This window comes from Macaca thibetana, chromosome 10 (genome assembly GCF_024542745.1).
Source record: "Macaca thibetana thibetana isolate TM-01 chromosome 10, ASM2454274v1, whole genome shotgun sequence".
Taxonomy (NCBI): Eukaryota; Metazoa; Chordata; class Mammalia; order Primates; family Cercopithecidae; genus Macaca; species Macaca thibetana.
Window position 1 is genome coordinate 82,609,943 of NC_065587.1, and position 25,289 is coordinate 82,635,231.

The 25,289-nt window shown below is 38.7% G+C and overlaps 1 protein-coding gene and 1 non-coding gene across 4 annotated transcripts in view; both read right to left on the reverse strand.

Annotated features, from left to right (window-relative positions):
- Positions 1-20,946, reverse strand: part of SEL1L2 (SEL1L2 adaptor subunit of ERAD E3 ligase) — a 138,551-nt gene extending 117,605 nt beyond the window's left edge. For all 3 annotated transcript variants that reach the window (XM_050745630.1, XM_050745629.1, XM_050745628.1), the window contains exon 1: positions 20,795-20,946. In XM_050745630.1, the coding sequence (XP_050601587.1) occupies positions 20,795-20,852 (58 nt within the window). In that variant the 5' untranslated portion in view covers positions 20,853-20,946. The remainder of the gene's footprint in view (positions 1-20,794) is intronic.
- Positions 3,139-3,247, reverse strand: LOC126929876 (U6 spliceosomal RNA). Its single transcript, XR_007717315.1, has one exon. It is a non-coding gene; the product is annotated as a U6 spliceosomal RNA (small nuclear RNA).
- Positions 20,947-25,289: the final 4,343 nt, after the last annotated feature.

Here is a 25,289-nt window from a genome sequence, read left to right on the forward strand (position 1 = left end):
CTACTTCCACACATAGTGTATGTATGTTATACATAATACTGCCAAGGCCGGGTGCGGTGGCTCACACCTCTAATCCACCTCTAATCCTAGTACTTTGGGAGGCTGAGGTAGGCAGATCACCTGAGGTCAGGAGCTGGAGACCAGCCTGGCCAACATGGCGAAACATTGTCTCTACTAAAAATACAAAATTAGCCAAGCGTGGTGGCAGGTGCCTGTAATCCCAGCTACTTGGGAGGTTGAGACAAGAGAATTACTTGAACCCCAGGGGGGCAGAGGTTGCAGTGAGCCAAGATCGTGCCATTGCACTCTAGCCTGGGCAACAAGAGTGAAACGCCATCTCAAAAAAAAAAAAAAAAAGTACTGCTACACATATTAATTAATAGAAATTAATATTCCTATATATTCTTATATATACTATATATGTTACTATATAGGAATATTAACTTTTTCTCACCATAACTGGCACTTTTCAATTTTTGTCAATGTATTGTGATAACACTGGTGTCTCATTGTTAATTTTCATTTGCATGATTACTGGCACAGTTAACCATCTTTTCACATTTGGGAGTATTTATATTTCCTCCCTAAGGAACTGACTGTTAGGTCATTTGCCCATTTTTTTTTTTTTTTTTTTTTTTTTTTTTGAGACGGAGTCTCGCTCTGTCACCCGAGCTGGAGTGCAGTGGCCGGATCTCAGCTCACTGCAAGCTCCGCCTCCCGGGTTTACGCCATTCTCCTGCCTCAGCCTCCCAAGTAGCTGGGACTACAGGCGCCCGCCACCTCGCCCGGCTAGTTTTTTGTATTTTTTAGTAGAGACGGGGTTTCACCGTGTTAGCCAGGATGGTCTCGATCTCCTGACCTCGTGATCCGCCCGTCTCGGCCTCCCAAAGTGCTGGGATTACAGGCTTGAGCCACCGCGCCCGGCCTCATTTGCCCACTTTTCTATCAGGCTCTTTTTAAAAAAAAATCTTTAGGAATTCCCTATATATTCTGGATGTTATTTGATTCAGTGTGTATGTTGTAAATATATTCTTCAGTCTGTTTTCAACCTTTCAACTGTTTATTGTATCCTTTTCACCATAGACGTCTTAAATCTTGAAGCAGAGAAAATTATACATTCTTTCCTCACTTATAACCTTTTGTTTGTGTTTTGTTCAAGAAGGTTTTCTTACCAAGCATTTGAATCTATATTTTCATGTATTTCCTTAAACTATTTTTATAGTTTTGCTTTTACAACGTACTTTTGTTTTGTTTTGTTTTTTTGAGACGGGGTCTCATGCTGTCATCCAGGCTGAAGTGCAGTGGCACAATCTCAGCTTGCTGCAACATTCACCTCCCAGGCTCAAGCAATCCTCCCACCTCAGCCTCCTGAGTAGCTGGGACCACAGGCATATGCCATCACAGCTCGCTAATTTTTTCTTTTCTTTTTTTTTATATATATTTTTAGTAGAGATGAGGTTTCACCATGTTGCCTAGGCTGGTCTCGAACTCCTGAGCGCAGGTGATCCACCCACCTCAGCCTCCCAAAGTGTTGGGATTACAGGCATGAACCACTGTGCCTGGCTACAATTTACATTTTTAATCCATCTGGATCATTTTTGTGATTCGTATGAAGTGGTATCTACCGTTATGTCCTAAATGAATGGACAATTTGTCACTAGCAATCATTATAATTCATCTCTTTCCTATTACATTTAAAAATCTCCTTTCAAGTACTAAATTCTTATTCATGCACTGGTCCGTTTTTAACTCTCTGTTCTGTTTTCCTGATCTACTCCTCTATTCTTCTGGCAATACCCTAATTACTATATATCTAATTATTGTATATTTATAATTGTATATTTTACTATCTGGTTGAGCAGGAACTTCTCTGTGTGTATGGGGACACACACACACACCCCCTCTATGTTCCTCTTTGTGCAACTTATCTTGGGAATTCCAGCATAATTTCTTTTCTAGATGAATTTTAGAATAGGCTTGTCAGATTCATTTAGAAATATGTTGATATTTTGACTGGAATTGTTACTTTACAATTGACTGGAAATGTTAATTTACAAAAACTTGGCATATTTACAACACAGAATCATTTAGACATACAGCTTTAATTTATTCAGGTTTCTTTGTTTAATGTTCTCCAGATACATTTTAATTTTCATTCCCTGGGTATTTTATTCCACCTTCATTAAAGTTATTCCTAGCTATTTTATAACATCTGTTGCTACTGTGAAAAGGATTTTAAAAAATAAATCTTTGTGATTATTGTATTTCTAAAAAATAAAATGAAACTTTATTTAGATTTATCATAAGTCTTAAAGGTTACTTGGCTTACCACTTCCAGTCTTCTCTTGGATTCATTTTTCACTTCATTTCTAGCTATTATTTCAGCTAGGGTTTTGTGGGTGATAAATATTCTGAATCCATTCATGTCTGAAAATGCCTCATGTTTGAAAATGTCATTACACTTGTCTGATTGTCAGATTATAGAATTCTAAGTTCAAAATCATTTTCGCCTCAGTATTTTAGAAAATATTTCTCTAGTGTCTTCTTATACTCAGTGTGGCTAAAGAATCTGAAGTCAAGAGGGTGCTTTTTGTTTGTAAATAACATGTTCTAAAAGCTTCTTTTTAGAAGCTTTTAGGATTTTCTTATTATCCATAAAGTACTAAAATTTTACCACTATTTTCTATGAGCGGGTCTTTTCCCTGTCTTCTTGCTTGGCACAAAGTGGGCCTTAATGTAAAAACTTGAGTCTTTTTTCATATCTAGGGAATTTTGTTTGATTTATTTTTCCTCTGAGTTCTATTTTCTCTTTCTGGAAATCCTATTGTCTGGATATTGTAATGTTTGTGTGTATCCTCCAAGTGCCTTAACCTTTGTTTCATATGTATCATCTCCCTATCTGTTTGTATTATGATCTGAGGGAATTTCTCAGTTTGATCTTGAGCATCCAGGTTGCTCTTCAGCTATGACAATTTTGCCATTCAGCCTTAAGGTTTTTACTTTTGCTATCAGATATTTCATTTCTAAAATATCTTTTTTCTTTCATTAAAGCCTGTTCTTGTTTCATGGATTAAGCAACCTCTCTAAATATATATTACGGTATTTTATGTTTTAAAGTCTTCAAATGTTTGCTTTTTAAAAAATATGGAATGCTTCACAAATTTGGGGGTCACCCTTGTGCAGGGGCCATGCCAATATTCTCCGAATTGTTCAAATTGTAGAATATGTAAGTACTGCTGAGTCCTACTGTCCTCGTGTTAGGCTTGGATTTTCCCCGTTAATCTGTCTGTGAATGCTATAACGAATTACCTCAGCTTTCTACCAGTGACTTTGTGGGTATTGCAGGGTGTGCTATCAGAGTGTAACAGGAGCTAGTCTTCTAGGAATAGGAATAGAGACTCCATGAATATCACTAGCCATTTGCAGCCACAGTCTATATCTCTGGCACAAATGCCGACCACAAATGCTCCCACCTAATAGTGATTTGTCTCCTTTTGCACTTATTTTTGACTATGTACTGCAAACTTTATCAGGGTGGATTCTTTGAGGCCTATGATGAAGTTGTCTTTCCATGGAGAAAACGTGAATTTACTTTTGCCAGTTTCCTGACGTTTAACCTAGGTGCCTAGATCTAACCTTAGAGGTAGTTCTAGGGTTGGGGTACCTGGGAACCCCTAAGCAATGTAAACCCAAGCTGTGAGGGCTGGCACATGACCACACAACTTCTCAGAGAGATATATTTTTCTTTTTCCTTTTCTCTTTGCTCTGCTAAAAGTTAAGTCCTATTGATCCCTGAACTTGGGAAGGGGTAGTGTGCCCTTATTTTAAGAGTATAGCATTTTCTGGTCCCAGGTTAATGTTGAAAAGGTCTCTTACTAGACTTCTCACCTTGGACAGGTCTAGAGTATTGGATTCTATCCTCTTTGTGTGGCCATTAAAACCAGTGTCTACACTTGCCTAGCACAGGGGCAAAAGCTGCTTTGATGTTCAGGTGCACGGCTGGGGCCAGGAGGGAGCAAATCTTGGCTCTGCTCAGGGGCATTTGTGCTTACTTCTCTAGGTTCTAGATTTTCCCTAGATTTTTTATCTGGTACTTCACTGTCTTCTAAACTCTCTGATGCATTTAAGAAGTTTGTATTTTACATGTATCATTTTATTTCAGTAGGAGGGTTGGTCCAACAACCTAGTAACCTAGCCTTTCATAAGTCTTGCCCTTTCCTCTGTATATGGTGGTAGTGGCGATTGAGAGGGGAGTGGGGGTCAGAATTGCTAGGCTGCTCCTACTGCATTTTTTTTTTTTTTGAGACAGAATCTTACTCTGTCCCCCAGGCTAGAGTGCAGTGGCGCGATCTTGGCTTACTACAACCTCCACCTCCCGGGTTCAAGAGATTCTCATGCCTCAGCCTCCCAAGTAGCTGATATTCCAGGTACCCACCACCCTGCCTGGCTAATTTTTGTATTTTTAATACAGACGGGGTCTCACCATGTTGGCCAGGCTCCCGACCTCAGGTGATCCACCCGCCTCAAACCCTGAAGTGCTTACCGGCGTGAGCCACCGCGCCAGGGCTCCTTCCTTTTTTTCCCTGAAGCTACTCTTACGTCTTTCCTAGCAGTATTCTCTTTTGCACATTTTGGGCAAAAGTTTTCTCTTTCAATTCAATTCCACCTATTATTTTGTCTCTTGGGAATTCCTGATGATTTCAAAGACACTCCTGCTTGTTTCCAGAGTTAATGTGTTTTTGTTTTTTTCTCCCTAAATCTCTCAATCATGGAAGCTGCAGGGTGTAAATCACTTTATCCAATCTTAGAATATTCTCTTCAATCCTGGCATTATAATCTTGGTTCTGAGTCTGAGGGAACAGGCTTAAAGAAGTCATAACAACCAGTTTTTTTTTTTTTACTATATTTTATTGGCTGATAAATTATATAAATAGGACTAGATGACTATAGTAAATAAATTGAAGAATCCAGTAAAATTAGAAAATCTACAAAAAACTGATAAAATATCACTGTTAGAGTTTATGTAATAATCATACTGTGAAAACAACTGGTTGAAAAGCAAATAGCTTGATCAATCACCTGGCTGTTTGTTCTATATGAAAGCAAACATATGTATATTACATTTAAAAATATTTGGATGATTGAATTTTTAATTTTTCATCTGGCTGTTTAATAGTATGCACAAACAGCCTGAGGCAAGTAAATATGATTGTGAGGAAAATACGCAGCACAGTCCTTTGGAGAATTCGGACTTAGAATAACAAAGGTAATACAGAGTAAAAACCTTTGATTCCCACCAGAGAATTCAGGTCTTACTAAACTCTGTTCTTCAGATTTTTAAATATCTATAAATTTAGAATAATGAAAACATTTGAATGACCTACTCCACAAGTTTTGGGAATGTATTTTACAAAGTATAGCATTACATGTATGTTAATTACTATTTAATTTTACAAGTGTTTCTGAGCATCTACTAAATGTCAAGTTCTACAGTGAGCTAAAGGAGATCTAAAAGGCAAGTACAACACCATCTCTGTAATCACGTAGTTAGCAATCTGCTAAGGGAGTTAAAAACTAACTCAATTATGAGACTCTGATGCAGAGGACAATAAAGGCACAATGTGCTACTTGGAAGGGGTTGGGAAAGTTTTGTTTTGTTTTTTGTTTATAGAGACAGGGTCTTACTATATTGCCCAGGCTAGTCTTGAGCTCCTGAGCTCGAGATCCTCTTGCTTCTTGCTTCACCCTCCCAAAGTCCCAAAGTGCTGGGACTACAGGCATGAGCCACCAAGGGTTTTTTTTTTTTTGACAGTCTCGCTCTGTTGCCAGGCTGGAGTATGGTGGCATGATCTCTGCTCACTGCAACCTTCACCTCCCGGGTTCAAGCAATTCTCCTGCCTCAGCCTCCCGAATAGCTGGGATTACAGGTTCACGCCACCACATCCAGCTAATTTTGGTATTTTTAGTAGAGACGGGGTTTCTCCACGTTGGCCAGGCTGGTCTCAATCTTCTGACCTCGTGATCCACCGGCCTTGGCCTCCCAAAGTGCTAGGATTACAGGCATGAGCCACTGCACTGGATCTGTTTTTTTTTTTTTTAAGAGGAAGTAGAACTTGAGATAGACCTTGAAAGATGAACAAGATACTATACTTTAGATTTATGGCGATGATGGGGAAGAAGATTGGATGACAGTCCTTTCCTGTCGACAGACCATCTGCAGAACAGCTTGAGAAAGACATGGAAGTGGGAGAGTTAGCTAGGTATACTGAGTAGCTAATAATAGTTTGAATTGGTTGAAATAAAATACGTGTGTAGCTAAGACAAAATAGAAAGGAAGCTAGGATCTAATTATATAGGATTTTGACTACTGGACAAGATATTAGAACTTTATTCTATATAAAGTGGATGTCTCAGCAGGAGAACATAATGATTAGATTTGGAGTTAAGGAATATTATTTCTGGCAGTAGTGTATGTGGATAAGAGAAAAGCAAGTTAGAAGTGTATTAGTGTAGTTAAAAGATACTAAAATGAGATTTTAAATTGAGACAGTGAAAATGCATAGGTGGGAAAACCCCTGAGAATGTAGAATTGACAAGATTTGGTAAAAGAATAAGGGAATGAATAAATATAAAGGATTAGGAGATTCTGGTTCTAGATTTAGCTTTGCAGGATGACGCGGGGGAAGCAATTTCACCATGGTAGGCCTCAGTCTTATCGTTAAAACACTGAATTAAATGATACTTACGGGAATTAGAACTGTATAATCACACAATTTGGAGTACTTGAGAACAAGGTGAGCAGGGAAGTATAGTTGAGGCCATTAACAAGAGAAAAAATAGAGGAGGAAGTAACTTTGATAATAAATGTTGATTTAAGGAATCTGCATGCATACTTCATGATCATCATGTAGCTGGATATGCTGGTCTAGAGATTAGAAGGAGGGTCTGAGATATAGACATGTAAACAAATGTGTGGGGCTTGGGTGACAGCATGAGATGCATAGAATACGAAGAGCAAGAAAGCCAAGCACCGAGCCTTGGGCACAACATTTAAAGGAGAACTGAGAAAGACAAGCCCATGAAAGAGCCTGAGATGGCTCTGCAGAGGAAGAGGGAAAAAGAAGATGGTGAGTAATGTCACATGGTGAACAGAGGTTAGCAGAAAGAACGGCAAGAGGCCACTGGATTGGTAATCAATGAGCTGTTGGCATTCTTCGAAAAAGCAGTTTCAATTGATGGGGGGATAGATCTTGGGATCCATTAGGAGCAGGTAGAGGGCTATCACTGGCAGAGAGAATTCTTGGGATATACATAAAATGGGAGAGACTTATGAACCCTTATGTGCAAAAAAAAGTGGAGTCGGAATTGGGAAGAGTGATTCCTGTCAGACAAAAAGAACATGTCAGGGAGTTCCTCAATAAAGCTGAGATAAAGCTGATGCATGAGCATTTACGGGTTCTGCAAGGAGGTCGGTTCACCTAGCTCTCCCCAGGCCAAAGCCTGTCCTGTCTCCAATAAGTGCTACCCTACTGAATAGATTCAAAGAGTAGTAGTAATTGTTTGATACAGAAAGCTTTTAGATCTGTATACTAAAAATTATAAAACTTTGATGAAAGAAATTCAAGGAGGCATAAATAAATAAAAAGATATATTCATGGATTGGAAAAATTAATATTGTAAAAATGTCCATATTACTCAAAGCAATCTACAGATTCAATATAATCTCTGTCAAAATCCCAATGTCATTTTTCACAGAAATAGAAAAAAAACAGCCATCAATTTTGTGTAGAACTACCAAAGACCCCAAATAGCCAAAACAATCTTAAGCAAAAAGAACAAAGCTAGAGACATCACACAACTTGACTTCAAAATATATTACAAATCTGTAGTAATCAAAACAGCATGATAATGGACTAAAAACAGACACATTGACCAACAGAACAAGATAGAGATCTCGGAAATAAACTTTTGTATTTATGATCAATTGATTTTCAACAAAGGTGCCAAAACACATGATGAGGAAAGGACACTATCTTTAATAAATGGTGTTGGGAAAAATGTATGTCCACTGCAGAAGAATGAAATTGGACCCTTATCACACAAGGCATACAAAAATCAACTCAAAATGTATTAAAAACCTAAACACATAGAATGACTCTGTTATCGAAAAGACAAAAATTAACAAATGCTGGCAAGGATGTGGAGAAAAAAGCACAAGCAACAAAAGTGAAAATAGACAAATAGAATTTACAGCAAACTACAAATCTGTACAGCAAAGAAAACAATTAACAGATTGAACAGACAACCCATGAATTGGGAGAAAATATTTGCAAACCATACATTTGACAACCATATATTTAAACACTGTTGGTGGAAAGTAAATGGGTACAGCCATTATGGAAAGCAGTATAGAGGTTTCTCAAAAACCTAAACATAGAATTACCATATGATCCATCAATCCTGCTACTATTTATCCAAAGAAAAGGAAATCAGTATACTGAAGAGACACCTGTGCCCCCATGTCTATTGCAGCACTTTTCACAATAACCAAGATATGGAGTCAACTTAAATATTCATCAACAGATAAATGAATAAAAATATAAAAACATAAAATAAATATCAATATAAAAAAATAAAAATATACACAATGAAATATTATTCAGCCATGAAAAAGAATGAAATTGCCAGGTGCGGTGGCTCACGCCTGTAATCCCAACACTTTGGGAGGTCAAGGCGAGTGGATCACTTGAGGTCAGGAATTTGAGAACAGCCTGGCCAACATAGCAAAACCCCGTCTCTACTAAGAATACAAAAATTAGCCAGGCATGATCGTGCATGCCTGTAATTCCAGCTACTGGTGAGGCTAAGGCACGAGACTCGCTTGAATCCAGAAGGCAGAGGTTGCAGTGAGCTGCGATCATGCAATTGTACTCCAGACTGGGCAACAGTGTGAGACTTGTCTCAAAAAAAAAAAAAAAAAAAAAAAGAAAAGAAAAAGAAAGAAAAAAGAAAAAAAGAATGTAATCATGTCATTTATGCAACATGGATGAGCCCAGAGGACATAATGTTAAGTGAAATGTCAAGCACAGAAAGACAAACGCCGCATTTTCTCACTCATATGTGGAAGCGGAAAGAATTGAGCTCATATAAATGATAGAGTAGAATTGTGGTTATTAGATAATAGGAAGGATGGGAAGAGAGGAGGATAGGGAGAAGTTGGTTAATTGATACAAAAATACAGCTAGATAGGAGAAGTAAATTCTAGTGTTCTATGGTACTGTAGGATAAATATGGTTAACGACTTATTGCATATTTTAGAAAAGCTAGAAGAGAAGATTTTGAACCTTTACAACACAAAGAAATAATAAATGTTTGAGGTGCTATGCTAATAACTCTGATTTGATCATTACACATTCTATATATGTACAAAATATCACTCTGCATCATTGATGAAGTTGATGCATGTTTATGTATCAACTAAAAACAAAAGAAAAAATATTCAGAAGACATACATTCATGGCTGACAAAAATATAACTTTATTTTCCTGAAACTGGCACCTAATCTCTGTGTTGGGTCACATATTGGCACAATGGAAGAAAATTTAATCTAGTTACTTACAAAAAAACCCAGTCACTTTGTCATTTCAAAAAAAATAAAAAAGACTTAAACATAAGACCAGAAACTCTAAAACTAAAAGAAAATATAGAGGAAAAGCTTCACAGTTTTGGCCTGGGTAGTGATTTCTTAAATATAACCCCAAAAAGCACAAGCAACAAAAGTGAAAATAGACAAATAGAATTTACAGCAAACTACAAATCTGTACAGCAAAGAAAACAATTAACAGATTGAACAGACAACCCATGAATTGGGAGAAAATATTTGCAAACCATACATTTGACAAGGGACTAATATCTAAAATAGATAAGAAACTCAACTAAATAGGAAGAAAACAAACAACTTGATTAAAAAGTGGGCAAAAGCCCCGAATAGACATGTCTTGAAAGAAGACATAAAAATGGCCAACAGATATATACAAACAGCCAACAGATATATGAGAAAATGTTCAATATCACTAATCATCAGGAAAATGCAAATTAAAATCACAACGAGATATCACCTCACACTTGTTAGAAAAAAGATGAAAGATGATAAGTGTTGGTGAGGATGTGGAGAAAAGGGAAATCTTTTTTGAGACAGAGTCTTGCTTTGTCACCCAGACTGGAGTGCAGTGGCGCAATCTCAGCCCACTGCAACCTCTGCCTCCTGGGTTCAAGCTATTCTCCTGCCTCAGGCTCCCAAGTAGCTGGGATTACAGGCATGTGCCTGGCTAATTTTTTTATTTTTAGTAGAGATAGGGTTTCACTATGTTGGCCAGGCTAGTCTTAAACTCCTCACCTCAGGTGATTTGCCCGCCTTGGCCTCCCAGAGTGCTGGGATTACAGGTGTGAGCTACCACACCTGGCTAGAGAAAAGGGAAATCTTATAAACTGTGAGTGGGACTATAAATTGGTACAGCCATTATGTCAAACAATATAGCCATTCTTCAAAAAACAAACAAACAAACAAACAAACAAAGAATTGGCATATGATCCAGCAATCCCCCTTCCAGGTATATATCCAAAGGACTTGAAATCAGTATGTCAAAAAGATGTCTGCACTCCCATGTTCATTACAGCATTATTTACAATAGTCAAGATATGGAAACAGCCTAAGTGTCCATCAATGGATTAATGGATAAAGAAAATGTTGTATATATATACAATGAAATATTATTCAGCCTTATAAAGAAGGAATCATGCTATTTGCAACAACATGGATAAAACTGGAGTACATTATACTAAATGAAGTAAGCCAGGAAGTGAGAGACAAATACTTTCTGATCTCACTCATATGTGGAATCTAAAGAGTTGAAACTCATAGAAATAGAGAGTAGAGGCTGGGCCCGGTGGCTCACGCTTGTAATCCCAGCACTTTGGGAGGCCAAGGCGGGTAGATCACCTGAGGTCAGAAGTTTGACAGCAGCCTTGCCAACATGGTGAAACCCCGTCTCTACTAAAAATACAAAATTAGCTGGGCATGGTGGTGTGCACCTATAATCCCAGCTACTCGGGAGGCTGAAACAGGAGAATCACTTGAACTTGGGAGGCGGAGGTTGCAGTGAGCCGAGATGGTGCCATTGCACTCTAGCCTGGGCAACAAGAGCAAACCTCCATCTCAAAAAAAAAAAAAAAAAAAAAAAAGAAAGAAATAGAGAATAGAATGATGGTTACCAGAGGCTGGGGAGGAAGGTATGGGGAATGGGGAGAGGTTGGTCAAAGAGTACAGTTTCAATTAAATAGGAAAATAAGTTTTAGATGTTGCACAGCATGGTGCCTATAGTTAATAATGTATTCTGTATTTCAAAATTACTAAAATAGTAGATTTCAAATGTTCTCACCACAAAAAATGGTACTTATATGAAGGGATGGATATGTTAATTAGCTTGACTTAATCATTGCCCAACATATACATATATCAAAACATCACATTGTGCCCCATAAATATGCAATTAATATTTGTCACTGAAAAAAATACAAAATCAGAAACCATTCAGATGAATCTGAGATACAAAGGTGTGAAAAAGCCTTATAACTTTCAGGAAACTCACAAAAGAGAAATGTGCTTTTTTACTGATCCCTCACATAACACAGTTATCAAACTTCTCTCTTGCAGTCATCAATCCTATCATAACACCTGGTCTCTCCTGCTTCTTTTCAAGGAGAGATGCTCCAGTTACTTGCAATGTATCTTTTCCCTGGTTAGAGGTGCAACATAAAAGAATTTAATGAAAGCAAAGGTAATTTAGAAATCCTCAATTCCATAGGTTATTCAAAATAGCACTGGTAGAAGCAAGAACATTTCTGAAGCAGTAGGATATTTCCTGCTTGTACTGCTTAGGCTCAGCTTCCTCTGCAACATGTCCAGGGCTTGGTCTTTATGTGGCCTCCTTCTGGACCAGACAGGGACCTAGACATGATTGTGAGGCAACTGCTTTCTGGCCTCTGGTTACTGTGAGACTGATGAGCTACGTGCCCCTTTCAACTGGGATAGAGAGCTGCTGGGTAGGTGGAGTGTGTCTGTGAGAGTTACTATTAACTTTTTGTTGTTTTGCTTTGCTTTTGTAATCACAGAAGTGTATGATAAGAGTTACTACTAGAAAGAAATAGATGGGGCCAGCCATGGTGGCTCATGCCTGTAATCCCAGCATTTTGGGAGGTTGATGCAGGAGGATCGTTTGAGCTCAGAAGTTCAAGACCAGACTGGGCAACATAGCGAGATCCTATCTCTACAAAAAATACAGAAATTAGCCTGGCATGGTGGTGCATGCCTGTGGTCCCAGCTAGTTGGAAGGCTGAGGTGGGAGGAATGCTTGAGCCTGGGAAGTCAAGCCTATAGTGAGTTGTGATTATGCCACTGCACTCCAGCCTAGGAGACAGAATGAGACACTGCCAAAAAAAAAAAAAAAAAAAGAAAAAGGTATATTCTGAGGTAGTAGCAAGTTCTATCATTGTAAATAAAAATTTTCAAAAAAGAAAAAAGAAAAAATTGTTTCTAAGCGAGATCTAAATAAATAAACAAGAAAGAAAAGAAATAGATGGGAGGCAGGAAACCTTGGACTCTGGATGATCTATAGCCAGAGCTCTTGGCAGTGCCTTTTCTCTGCCTCAGTGATATATTTTACACTACCTTAAAGCAGCAGCAGGCTGGGCACGATGGCTCACACCTGTAATCCCAGCACTTCGGGAGGCTGAGGCGGGTGGATCATGAGGTCAAGAGATGGAGACCATCCTGGCCAACAGAGTGAAACCCCGTCTCTACTAAAAATACAAAAATTAGCTGGGTGTGGTGGTAAGCCCCTGTAGTCCCAGATACTCAGGAAGCTGAGGCAGGAGAATTGCTTGAACCTGGGAGGCGGAGGTTGCAGTGAGCTGAGTTCGCGCCACTGCACTCCAGTCTGGGCGAGAGAGCAAGACTCCATCTCAGGAAAAAAAAAAAAAAAAAAAAAAAAAAAAAAAAAAAAAAAAAAGCAGCAGCTAAGTTGATAGAGTGAAGAGAGAAAAAAAACATTAGAAAAAAATGACTAGTTTAACATAATCAGTTTTCCTTCCATCTTTCTAAGCCATAGACTTTGGGATGGACTGTTCATTCCTTCCATCATTTTCAACTATTTTAACCTGAGGATTTACCAAAAGGGAAAAATCATTTCAGTAACTTTTTAAGAAATTCCCTAGGTGAATGTAGAGTCAGGGACAATCGCATAGTTATGTCCTCCCCAATAATTTTATATAGGTAAAATCAAAATACAATGAGTATCAAGTGAAAAAAATGAATAAAAAGGCAACATGCAAGCTTGCAAGGTGTATCTGAATGAAAAAGGATAGACCTGTCCGTTTTGCCTTGAGAAATAGGGTAGAGGGGCAAAGAGAGGGAAAATAAGTGAGGTCAAGGGCTAATTTTACATATGAATCTTAGCTCTTTTAGCACTAGCTTTTGTTTTTTGTTTTTTGTTTTTGTTTTTGTTTTTGTTTTTGTTTTTCTTTGAGACAGAGTTTCGCTCTTGTTGCCCAGACTGGAGTGCAATGGCACAATCTCGGCTCACTGCAAACTCTGCCTCCTGGGTTCAAGCGATTCTCCTGCCTCAGCCTCTGGAGTAGCTGGGATTACAGGCATGCGCCACCACGCCCAGCTAATTTTGTATTTTTAGTAGAGACGGGGTTTCTCCATGTTGGTCACGGCTGGTCTCAAACTCCTGACCTCATGTGATCTGCCCGCCTTGGCCTCCCAAAGTGCTGGGATTACAGGCATGAGCTACTGCGCCCCGCCAGCACTAGCTTTTAAAAAACAACTGTTTTCTCTCCCACTAACTACTTTGCTGGTTCTCTATACACCCACAATTAATGAATGATCTATCGATAGCTAGAGTCTGACCCTGAACACTGCCACAATCCTGGAAGAACTCTGTATAATCATTATGTCTCTACTTTCTCTCTTCATGTTCACTTCTACCAATTGAAATCAGCTTCCTTTCTTTCTTTTCTTTTCTTTCTTTCTTTCTTTTTTTTTTTTTGAGATGAAGTCTTGCTCTGTCACCCAGGCTTGAGTGCAGTGGCGCGATCTAAGCTCACTGCAACCTTCACCTCCTGGGTTCATGTGATTCTCCTGCCTCAACCTCCTGACTAGCTGAGATTACAGGTGCCCGCCACCACGCCTGGCTAATTTTTGTATATTTAGTAGACACGCAGTTTCACCATGTTGGCCAGGCTGGTGTCGAATTCCTGACCTCAGGTGATCTGCCTGCCTCAGCCTCCCAAAGTACTGGGATTTCAGGTGTGAGCCACCACACCCAGCCTTGACATCAGGTTTCTGTTCATGCTTCTCTGCTGAAACTGTCCTGGAAACAAAAATTCTCAAGCTATTAAATTTCATGGTCACTTGCTGACTCTAATTTCCCCATTCTCTCTGGCATTTGGCATTGTTGGCAATTCCCATGTTCCTAGCACTCTCTCACCTTGGACTTCTGTGATAATCTCTCTAGCCTTGATATCCATCAACTCTTCTCAGTTCCCACTGCTATTGCTATAGTTTAAGTCTTCATTGTTTCTTGTTTGGACAATTCAGTAATGTTCTACTAGTTACACTGTCACCAGAGTTATACAGTGACATCCAATCCTCTACTGCCAAAGTCTCTCTCTCTCTCTCTCTCTTTCTCTCTTTCTTCCTCCCTCTCCTCCTCTCTCCTCTTCTTCCCTTTTTTCTTTCTTTTTTGCTAAAGGGCAATATTTGCTTTTTTTGCTATTAAATTTTTTTTTGCTTTTCTTAGTTTTTAATTAATATGTAATAATTGTACATATTTATGGAGCACAGTGTGATATTTTGATACATATATACAATGTATAATGAACAAATCAGGGTAATTAGCATGTTTGTAACTTCAAATGTTTATCACATTTTTGTGTTCGGAACATTCAAAATCTGCTCTTGTAGCTATTTGATACAATAAATTGTTGTTAAATATAGTCACACAATAGTGCTATAGAACCCTTGAACTTATTCCTCCTATTTAGCTATACTTTTGTATTTGTTTAACCAACCGTTGGATATCCCCTCTCCCCCAACCCTCACATCTAGTAGCTACTATTTACTCTCAAAGTCATTTTTCTAAGGCATAATTCTATTCATGTTCTTCAAGGAATAAACCTGAAATGACTACCCATTCCTCCCAGGATAAAGCCCAAACTTCACAGCCTGTCACACAAAGTCCCTACCTACCACTCCAGCCTCATAAGTTGCTTCTTATATACTACACCACAGCAAACTGATACACTTATTTATAGACCATGCTCTTTCATTCCTCTGTGTCTTTGGTCCTTTTTTCTGGCCTGAAATGTTCTTGTTCTCCCTTGCCTGCTTGATGAACACTGACTAATCTTTCAAGATTCGGTCTATGCCATTTCCTTTGTGAAGCCTTTCTGACTACTCCACACACCAGTAGAATTGACCTCTCCTTCATTCTGTGCCCTACAGTACCCTGTAAATGCTTCTGTTTTATTACCTACAACACTTTACAATTTATTCATTAGTTATTTTGGTTTTTCTCTTTGAGACTCTAAGCTGCTCGAGGATATGGACTGTTCTTAGATATTCTTATATCCCCAATACTCCTGGTGTATAACCTTCATTAAAGATTTATTTTTTCCCTCTACAATTCAATGGCCTTTAGGATATTCACAAATTTGTGCAAACATCCCACAATCAGAGAACAATTTTCATTACCCCAAAAGAAATCCTGTACCCCTAAGTCATCACCACCCCAATTCCTGCATACCTCCCAGGCCTAGGTAACCAGTAATGGACTTTCAGTCTCTGTGTATTTGCTTATTATGGATGTTTCATACCTAGGAAGTCACATGATATGGGGCCATTTGTGTCTACCTTCTTTTGCTTAGCATGTATTCAAGGTTATCCATATCATACTTTGTTTGTGGTTTTTGCTGAATATTCTTTTGTATGGATATACCACATTTTGTTGATCTGTTCATCAGTTGTTGGACTTTTGCGCTAGTTCCACTTTTTGTCTATTTATGAATAATGCTACCATTTATGTGTAAGTTTTTGTATGGAAATGTGTTTTCAATTCTCTTGGATATATGCCTAGGAAGGGAATTATTAGATCATATAGTAACTTTGTGTTTAACCTTTTGAGGAATTGCCTGTTTTCCAAGCATTGCAACATTTTTTAAAAATTGAGGTGAAATCCATGTAACATACAATTACCCCTTTTAAAGTGTGCAGTTAAGTGACATTTAGTGCATTCATAGTGTTATACAGCCATCACCTTTCTACAGTTTCAAAATTTCATCATCCTGGAGGTACACTCTGTACGCATTAAGTAGTCACTCCTCTTTCTCCCCTCTGCCATCCCCTAACCCAGTAATCTGCTTTCCATTTCTCTGAATTTGCCTATTTCAGATATTTCATAAAATAAGAATCATACAATATGCAGCCTTTTGTGTCGCTTCTTTCATGTAGCACAACTGTTTTTGAGGTTCATCCAAATTGTAACACGTATCAGTACTTCATTCTTTTTTATGGCTGAGTAATATTCCATCGTATGTATATTCCAATGTAAATACCACAATTTGTTTATTTACTCATTTGTTGGTCAATATTTGGGTTGTTTACACCTTTAAGCTACAATGAATAATGGTTTTATAAATATTTGTGTACAAATTTCTGTGTGAACACTATGTTTTCATTTCTCTTGGTTATATACCTAGTAGTGGAATTAATAGGTCACATTGCATATGTTGGTGCAAAAGTAATTATGGTTTTCTCCATTTTTTTTTTTGAGGCGGAATCTCGGTCTGTTGCCCAGGCTGGAGTGCAGTGGTACCATCTCGGCTCACTGCAAGCTCCGCCTCCCGGTTTCACGCCATTCTTCTGCCTCAGTCGCCCGAATAGCTGGGACTACAGGCGCCGGCCACCACGCCTGGCTAATTTTTTGTATTTGTAGTAGAGATGGGGTTTCACCGTGTTAGCCAGGATGGTTTCCATCTCCTGACCTTGTGATCCTCCCGCCTCAGCCTCCCAAAGTGCTGGGATTACAGGCGTGAGCCACCACACCCGGCCTCTCCATTACTTTTAATGCCAAAACTTCAATTACTTTTGCACCAACCTAGTAAATCTATGTTTCACTTTTTAAGAAACTGCCACATTGTTTTCCACCGTGACTATACCATTTTATATTCACACCAGCAATGTGTTAAGGCTCCTGTTTCTCTATATCCTTCCAAAATTTGATAATTTCCTTTTTTTTTTTTTTTTTTTTTTTTTTTTTTTGTGAGACGGAGTCTCGCTCTGTCGCCTGGGCTGGAGTGCAGTGGTGCAATCTCGGCTCACTGTAACCTCTGCCTCTCGGGTTCAAGCGATTCTCCTGCCTCAGCCTCCTGAGTAGCTGGGACTACAGGTGTCTGCCATGATGCCCAGATAATTTTTGTATTTTTAATAGAGACGGGGTCTCACCATGTTGGTTGGCCAGGATGGTCTTGATCTCTTGACCTCGTAATCCACCTGCCTCAGCCTCCCAAAGTGCTGGGATTACAGGTGTGAGCCACTGTGCCCGGCCGATAATTTCCTGTTTTTTGATTATAACCATCCTACTGGGTGTGATGTGATAACTCACTGGCTTTTTGCTTTCATTTCCTTAATGACCAATGATGTAGAATATCTCTGATGTGCTTGGTCATTTGTACTTCTTTGGGAAACTGTCTATCCAATTTCTTTGCCCATTTTTAAATTGGGTTGTCATTTTGTTGATGAGTTGTAAGGTTCTTTGTATACTCTGAATACTGAATTCTCATCAGATATATGAGTTGCAAGAATTTTCTCTCATTCTATGGGTTGTCGTTTGAGTTTCTTGATGATATCCTCCAAAGCAGAAGAGTTTTGATAATCAGTTTGGTTTTTCCTTTTCTGCTTGTGCTTTTGGTGGCATATCTAGGAAATCATTGCTTATCCAAAGTTAGGAAGATTTATGTCTATGTTTTCTTCTAAGAGTTTTAAATCCTGCTGGAAACCATCATTCTTAGCAAACTATCACAAGAACAGAAAACCAAACACCGCATGTTCTCACTCATAGGTGGGAACTGAACAATGAGATCACTTGGACTCAGGAAGGGGAACATCACACATGGGGCCTATCATGGGGAGGGGGGGGGGAGGGATTGCATTGGGAGTTATACCTGATGTAAATGACGAGTTGATGGGTGCAGCACACCAAGGGCACAAGTATACATATGTAACAAACCTGCACATTATGCACATGTACCCTACAACTTAAAGTATAATAATAATAAATAAATTTAAAAAAAAAAGAGTTTTAAATCCTTAGCTATATGTATAGGTCTTTGATCTATTTTGAATTAATTTGTGTATATGAGGTATGAGGTGGGGGTAGAAATTCATTCTTACGAAATTTTTATTTATCTTTTAATTTAATTTTAAAGAGATGAGGTTCTTGCTATGTTGACCAGGCTGGTCTCGAAGTCCTGGCCTTAAGTGATCCTTCTGCCTTGGCCTCCCAAAGTGCTGAGATTACAGATAGGAACCATTGTGCCTAGCTTTTAAAAATTGTTTTATTTAATTTTTTCAAATTCATTTTTTTCATGTGGTTATCCAGTTGTCCCAGCACCGTTTGTTGGAGAGATTATCTCCTCTAGCACCTCCCACACTGAGTTTTCATGGCATCTTTGACAAAAATCAATTGATGATAAGTGTGACAGTTTACTTGTAAAACTCTCAATTCTATTCCAGTAATCTATATGTCTATTTTCACATCAGGACCATACTGTCTTGATTACTGCAGCTTTGTAGTAAGTTTTGAAATTGGGAAGTGTGAGTCCTCCAACTTCATTCTTCTTTTTCAGGAACATTTTTTTCCATATGAATTTTAAGACCAGTTTGCCAATTTTTGAGAAGTCAGCTGGGATTTTCATAAAAATTGTGTTGAAGCCCAGGTGCGGTGGCTCATGCCTGCAATCCCAGCACTTTGGCTGGCTGAGGCTAGTGAATAACCTGAGGTGAGGAGTTCAAGACCAGCCTGGCCAACATGGTAAAACCCCGTCTCTACTAAAAATACAAAAAATTAGCCAGGTGTGGTGGCAGACGACTGTAATCTCAGCTACTTGGGAGGCTGAGGCAGGAGAATCGCTTGAACCCAGGAAGCGGAGGTTGCAGTGAGCTGAGATTGCGTCATTGCACTCCAGCCTGGGCAACAAGAGCGAAACTCCATCTCAAAAAAAAAAAAAAAAAAAAAAAAAAACAAATAAATAAAGACTGTGTTGAATATGTAGATCAATTTGGAGAGTATTGCCATCTTACCAATATTAAGTTTTCCAATCCATGAACATGGGAAGTCTTTTCATTTAGTGAGGTTGTCTTTAACTTCTTTAAACAATTTTTGTGGTTATCAGAAGATGAGTTTTGCATTTTTTTGGTAAACTTTATCCTTAAGTAGTTCATTTTTTGATACTATTATAAAGTTTCTTTCTTAATTTCATTTTTGGTTTGCTCATTGCTACTGTATAGAAATGGAACCATTTTTTGTATTTATTCTGCAGTGCTGTGGAGCTCATTTATTCGTTCTAATAGTTTTGTACTTGATTCCATAGGATTTTCTGTATACAAGATCATGTCATCAGTGAATACAGATAATTTCACTTCTTTCTTTCCAAGCTTGATGTCTTCTACTTCTGTTTCTTGTGTAATTGCCATGGCTAGAACTTCCAGTACAATGTTGAATAGAAATGGCAAAAGTGGACATCCTTGTCTTATTCCTGATGTTAGGGGTAAAGCATTCAGTCTTTCACCATTAAATATAGTAGCTTTGGGTTTTTTGATATATTATATCAGGTTGATAAAGTTTCCTTCTATTCTTAGTTTGTCACACATTTTTATCACAAAGCATGTTGAATTTTGTCAAATGCTTTTACTAGATTTAGAATGATCATGTGATCTTTGTCTTTTATTGATGTGATTGTTACATTGATTACTTTATGGATGGTAAACCAATCTTACATTTCTGGGTAAAATCCAAATATTTCCTTTTTTTTTTTTTTCTTTTCTCTGACAGGGAATTGAACCTGGGCTGTGGCGGTGAGAGTGCCGAATTCTAACTACTAGACAATCAGGGACCAAATGAATATTTATTAAGTTGAATTTATCATGAGCACATTATATGAGGATTGGGTAAAAAGTAAGTCAAAAAATGGCCAAAGAAACAAGATTGGAAAATAACTTCCATTTTCAGATAGTAACTATACAGGAAACACTGAAACTTTGGAAGTGAAATTGTTATTGTGTAAATATTTTAAAAGAACATGTTTATGAATCTTTCAAACTCTTTGAGTCCTATATTTTTCCTTTAAAGTCTTGGAACTAGACCTTTATGATATTCTAAATTTAATAACACTTAACAACTTGCCCTAAATATCCCTACTTTATAACAATTACTGTAGTGGTTTTCTCACAGATTTGTTTTCTCCCCATCGCCCACACCCTTCCCAAGTATTATCCCAAGTGAGACTATCATTATCATCTGTTCTTCTCATTGCACATTTTAAAATACCTGTACAAAAATGGCGTTACTTAGGGATATAGTAAAGTTCTAATCTTTTGATTGGCTTCTGCCCTTGGCACTGTTTGAGCAAAGAGAAAAGACCCTCACAGAGAACTGTAAGGACAAAAAAAACTTACTTTTAATTGTGACCCCAAGAATTATCAATATCTCTATTAACAGAGACAAGGGCTTCATCTTCTCTTAAGCAACTCCTCTTCACTGTAACACAGGCAGAAACTAGGTGGTTGGCCCAAGAGCTCCTCTTCTCAGGGCTGTGGTGGGGGCAGGAGTCAGTTGCTAAGCAACCATTTCCTTACTCTTGGGCCAATGGGCTGCCAGGGAGTTCCTTTCAAGCCGGAATGAAGGCAGCTGCTGGAGAATGTAGGCTGTGGAAAGGATCCACTGCTTTCCTCTGGCTGAAGATAAGGGGTAGGCTAGAAATTAGGGGTGGCTCTCTAACATGAAAGGAAGGGACCATAAGTCCAACTCGTACATGTCCACACGTTCCACTGTGTTCAGGGGTGCTGAAAGTTCTTATTTTTATGTTGCCTCTAGAGGTATAAACTACACTTACGTAAAAACACAATTAAGGTACATGAACTGAACTGACATCATCCTGTAAGCTGGTATCTCTAGGCTGTAGTGGAAAAGAAACAATGGGCCAAGTCTGCTTTGTTCCCAATCTGGATGAAAATCTTTATCCTCTTTTCCAGTTAGAAACTGCTGAGGATTTACTGAAACAAAGGCAAACAAAGACTGTTTAACAATGTCTTTACATACCTCAATAATACAGACATTTCACAAGTGATACCTTCAAAGCTATGAGAAATCAAAATGAATATTTAGGGAAAACATATAAATATTAAAAATATCTAAGGCATAGAGCTAGTTGAGAAATTATGCCTACAAAAATATCCAACTTTTACAGTCTGTCCAGGTCATTACTTCAGAAATAGACATTTTATGGTTTTGAATTTATAGTTTTACTCCTTTTATTAGTTTCCCATTGCTGTGATAACAAATTACCACAAACTTAATGGGTTAAAACAACAATACTTTATTCTCTCATAGTTCTAGGGACCAGAATTCCAAAGCGATTCTTACAGGGCTAAAATCAAAGACAAGGCTAGCTCCTTCTGGAGGTCCCAGGGAAGAATCCATCCTTGGCCTGGAATGTTTCAGCTTCTAATTGGCTGCCAGCATTCCTTGATTTGTGGCCACATCATTTCAGTCTCTGCTCAGTCATCACTTGCCTTCTGTAGTTTAATCTCCCTTTGTGCCCCTCTTATAAAGATACTTGTGATTACATTTAGGGCCCACAAACATGATCCAGGACAATCTCTCAAGATCCTTAATGTTGGCTGGGCGTGGTAGCTCACACTTCTAATCCCATCACTTTGGACCCTAAGGCAGGTGGATTACTTGAGGCCAGGAGTTCGAGACCAGGTTGGCCAACATGGCGAAACCCCGTGTCAACTAAAAATACAAAAATTAGCTGGGCTTGGTGGTGCGTGCCTGTAGTCTCAGGTACTTAGGAGGCTGAGCCATGAGAAGTGCTTGAATCTTGGGGCCGGGAGCCTGGGGGGTGGAGGTTGTAGTGAGCAGACATTGCGCCACTGCAATGCAGCCTGAGAGACAGAGTGGGACTCCATCTCAAAACAACAACAACAAACCCAAACTGCTTTATAGGAAAATCAATGAGCAATGAAGGCATATAAGGGGAAACAGGGCAAAGGTCAGGTGGGGTCAGAGTCAGGGAAGGCTTTGCTAGGGAGTGATGTTTAAGCTGAAATATGAAGAATGAGTGTGAGTCAGCTAAACAAATCATGTCCCAGGTGTTGCAATGAACATGTTAAAAGGCTTTATGGGCTGGGTGCCGTGGCTCATGCCTGTAATCCCAGCATTTTGGGAGGCCAAGGCAGGTGGATCATCTGAGGTCAGGAGTTCAAGACCAGCCTGGCCAACATGGTGAAATCCTGTCTCTACTAAAAATACAAAAATTAGCCAGGCGTGGTGGTAGATGCCTGTAATCTCAGCTACTCAGGAGGCTGAGGCAGGAGAATTGCTTGAACCTGGGAGGCAGAGGTTACAGTGAACCGAGATTGCGCCATTGCACTTCAGCCTGGGCAACAAGGGTGAAACTCCGTCTCAAAAAAAAAAAAAAAAAAAAAAAAAAATGGCTATATGGTGTTCCAGAACATGAAATGATGCTCTGTGGGCTGGAATCAGAGACTGGGACATGGGGGTGGCAGTGGAGTATAGTATAAAATAAGACTGGATTAGTAGGTGATAGTCACTCCATTCTTAATAATTTAGTTGTTGTGAAAAGACTGTATTAGTCAGCTTAGGCAACTGCAACAAAATAATATAGACTGGGTGACTTTACACAGCAGAAATTAATTTTCTCATCGTTCTGATGGCTAGAAATCTGAGACCAGGTTCTGGTGAGGGCCTTCTTCTTGCTTGCAGATGGCTACCTTCTTACTGTGTCCTCACATAGCAGGGAAAGGGGGTGGCAGGAGAGGGCAAAAGAGATCTCCCTTTTCTTATAAGGGCTCAGTCCTATTAACCTCACTCACCCTTATGACCTCTTTTAACCTTAATTACTTCCTAAAGACCTAATCTCCACATTTAGTCAAATTGGAGATTATGTCTTCAACATATGAATTTTGGGTGCACATAAGTCAGCACATAGTAAAGACCACCAGAAAGTCATTGAATGACTTACAGAAGTGAGAAGACGTGATCACTTCTGACAAGGTATCACTAGATGCAGTCTAGACTGGACAGACGAGGTGCAACAGTGGGCATGAAGGCCACTTAGGAAGTCTTTGCAATAGTCCAGTTAAATTCAGACTAAGTTTACTGCAATGCTATTGGAAAGTAGTGATTCCAGACTTATACAGACTGCTCAATAAAATTGCGTAGGTATAGCAACTGATTCGATATGAGAATGAAGTTATAAGAGGTACAAGGGATGGTGCTTAGGTTTCCAGATTTTTCAACTAAACTAGTAATGGAGCCATTCAAAGAGATGGGGAAAACTGGGAGAAGGAGCATGAGTTCAGTTTGGTACATGGCACATTTCAGGTACTTTAGGGATGTTAAATATTTAACAGTTTTGAATGATAATGGCATTTTGTCAGAGTGATTAATACTAAATGCTGGAACAAATGCCCTCTACATATTTTTAATGTGCTTTCATACAATAAAAGTTCCAATTCTTTGAGCTGACATGAGAGAAGAGATAATCAATAGTGTAATGTTCTTAAGAAAGCACATGTGGAAGGATTGGCTAGAGGCTGGAGTGCCAACAGCTTCTCTGTTGAAGGGTAGGTGTCTAGTGTGATGTACTTTTCTTACCTTTCGCATTTCTAAATAAGAAGTCAATATCTTTCCCACGAAATCTGCAACTGCTCCCGTATTGCTTAATACCAACATTGCTATTTGCCACCTTACCCTTCTATGAAATGCTTTTCTTTTCTTCCTCACATTTCTTTCAAAATCTATTTCATTATCAGGTTTTACTTATTCTTCCTTGGTAATGTCTCTAATCAAAGACCTCTTTCTATTTCTAGTGCTAAAAAATAAGTATATATTTTTATTACTAGCTCAAATGCCACTTCCTTCTTGAAGCCTTTATTTCTCCCAAATCTATTTTTTACATATTTCACAGCATTAAAAGAAAAACAGGCTGGGCACGGTGACTCACACCTGTAATCCCAGCACTTTAGGATCACTTGAGGTCAGGAGTTTGAGACCCGCCTGGCCAATATGGTGAAACCCCGTGTTTACTAAAAACTACAAAATTAGCCAGGTGTGGTGGCGCATGCCTGTAATCTCAGCTACTCCGGAGGCTGAGGTAGGAGAACTGCTTGAACCTGGCAGAAAGAGGTTGCAGTGAGGTGAGATGGAGCCATTGCCCTCCAGCCTGGGTGACAAGAGTGAAACTCTGTCTCAAAAAAAAAAAAAAAAAAAAGACAAAACAAAAATTACCTTACCATTTTGTGAATCATCCTTATGAGAGTGTCCTACTACTAAAAATATTCCATTCTTTACAATTCTTATCGAGGCCTCCCCCTTTTCTTCCTTTTCTCTTCTATTATTTTTTAAAAATGTGTTCCAAATAATTATTTGCCAAATATATATATAACATAGTACCCAAATTGCCAAATAAATGTGGATTTACCACATCCACTCAGTTAGCCTTGAAGATGATCTGATATATAGAAACACAATAAATTTGGGGGGAGGGTACCAAATTTCTAAATTATAGGTCACCCTACTCATGTGAAACCGGATTTTCAGAACTCGCCAGGTTAGTATTATTCAGAATTAAGCCAGCTTTTTGGATCTGTGTCTTAACGTTAAGCAATTGGTAGAATCAAGTAAGACCACTTGGCTCTGGTTAACAGGCATCTGGATTTGTTTTGATGTAAGACGTGTTTCCAATATGACACTTTGGTTGTCCGCAACTTCTTGGTTCTTAAAACTGTCTTGAGTATCCCAGTCTACATTTGTTCTTTCTAAACCACCAAATTCCAATGAAATTTGTAATTTCCATTACAAGTTTGAGGAACCAACTGCATACGATGTGGAACCATTTCCCAATACTTTCATTTCTTTTGGTCT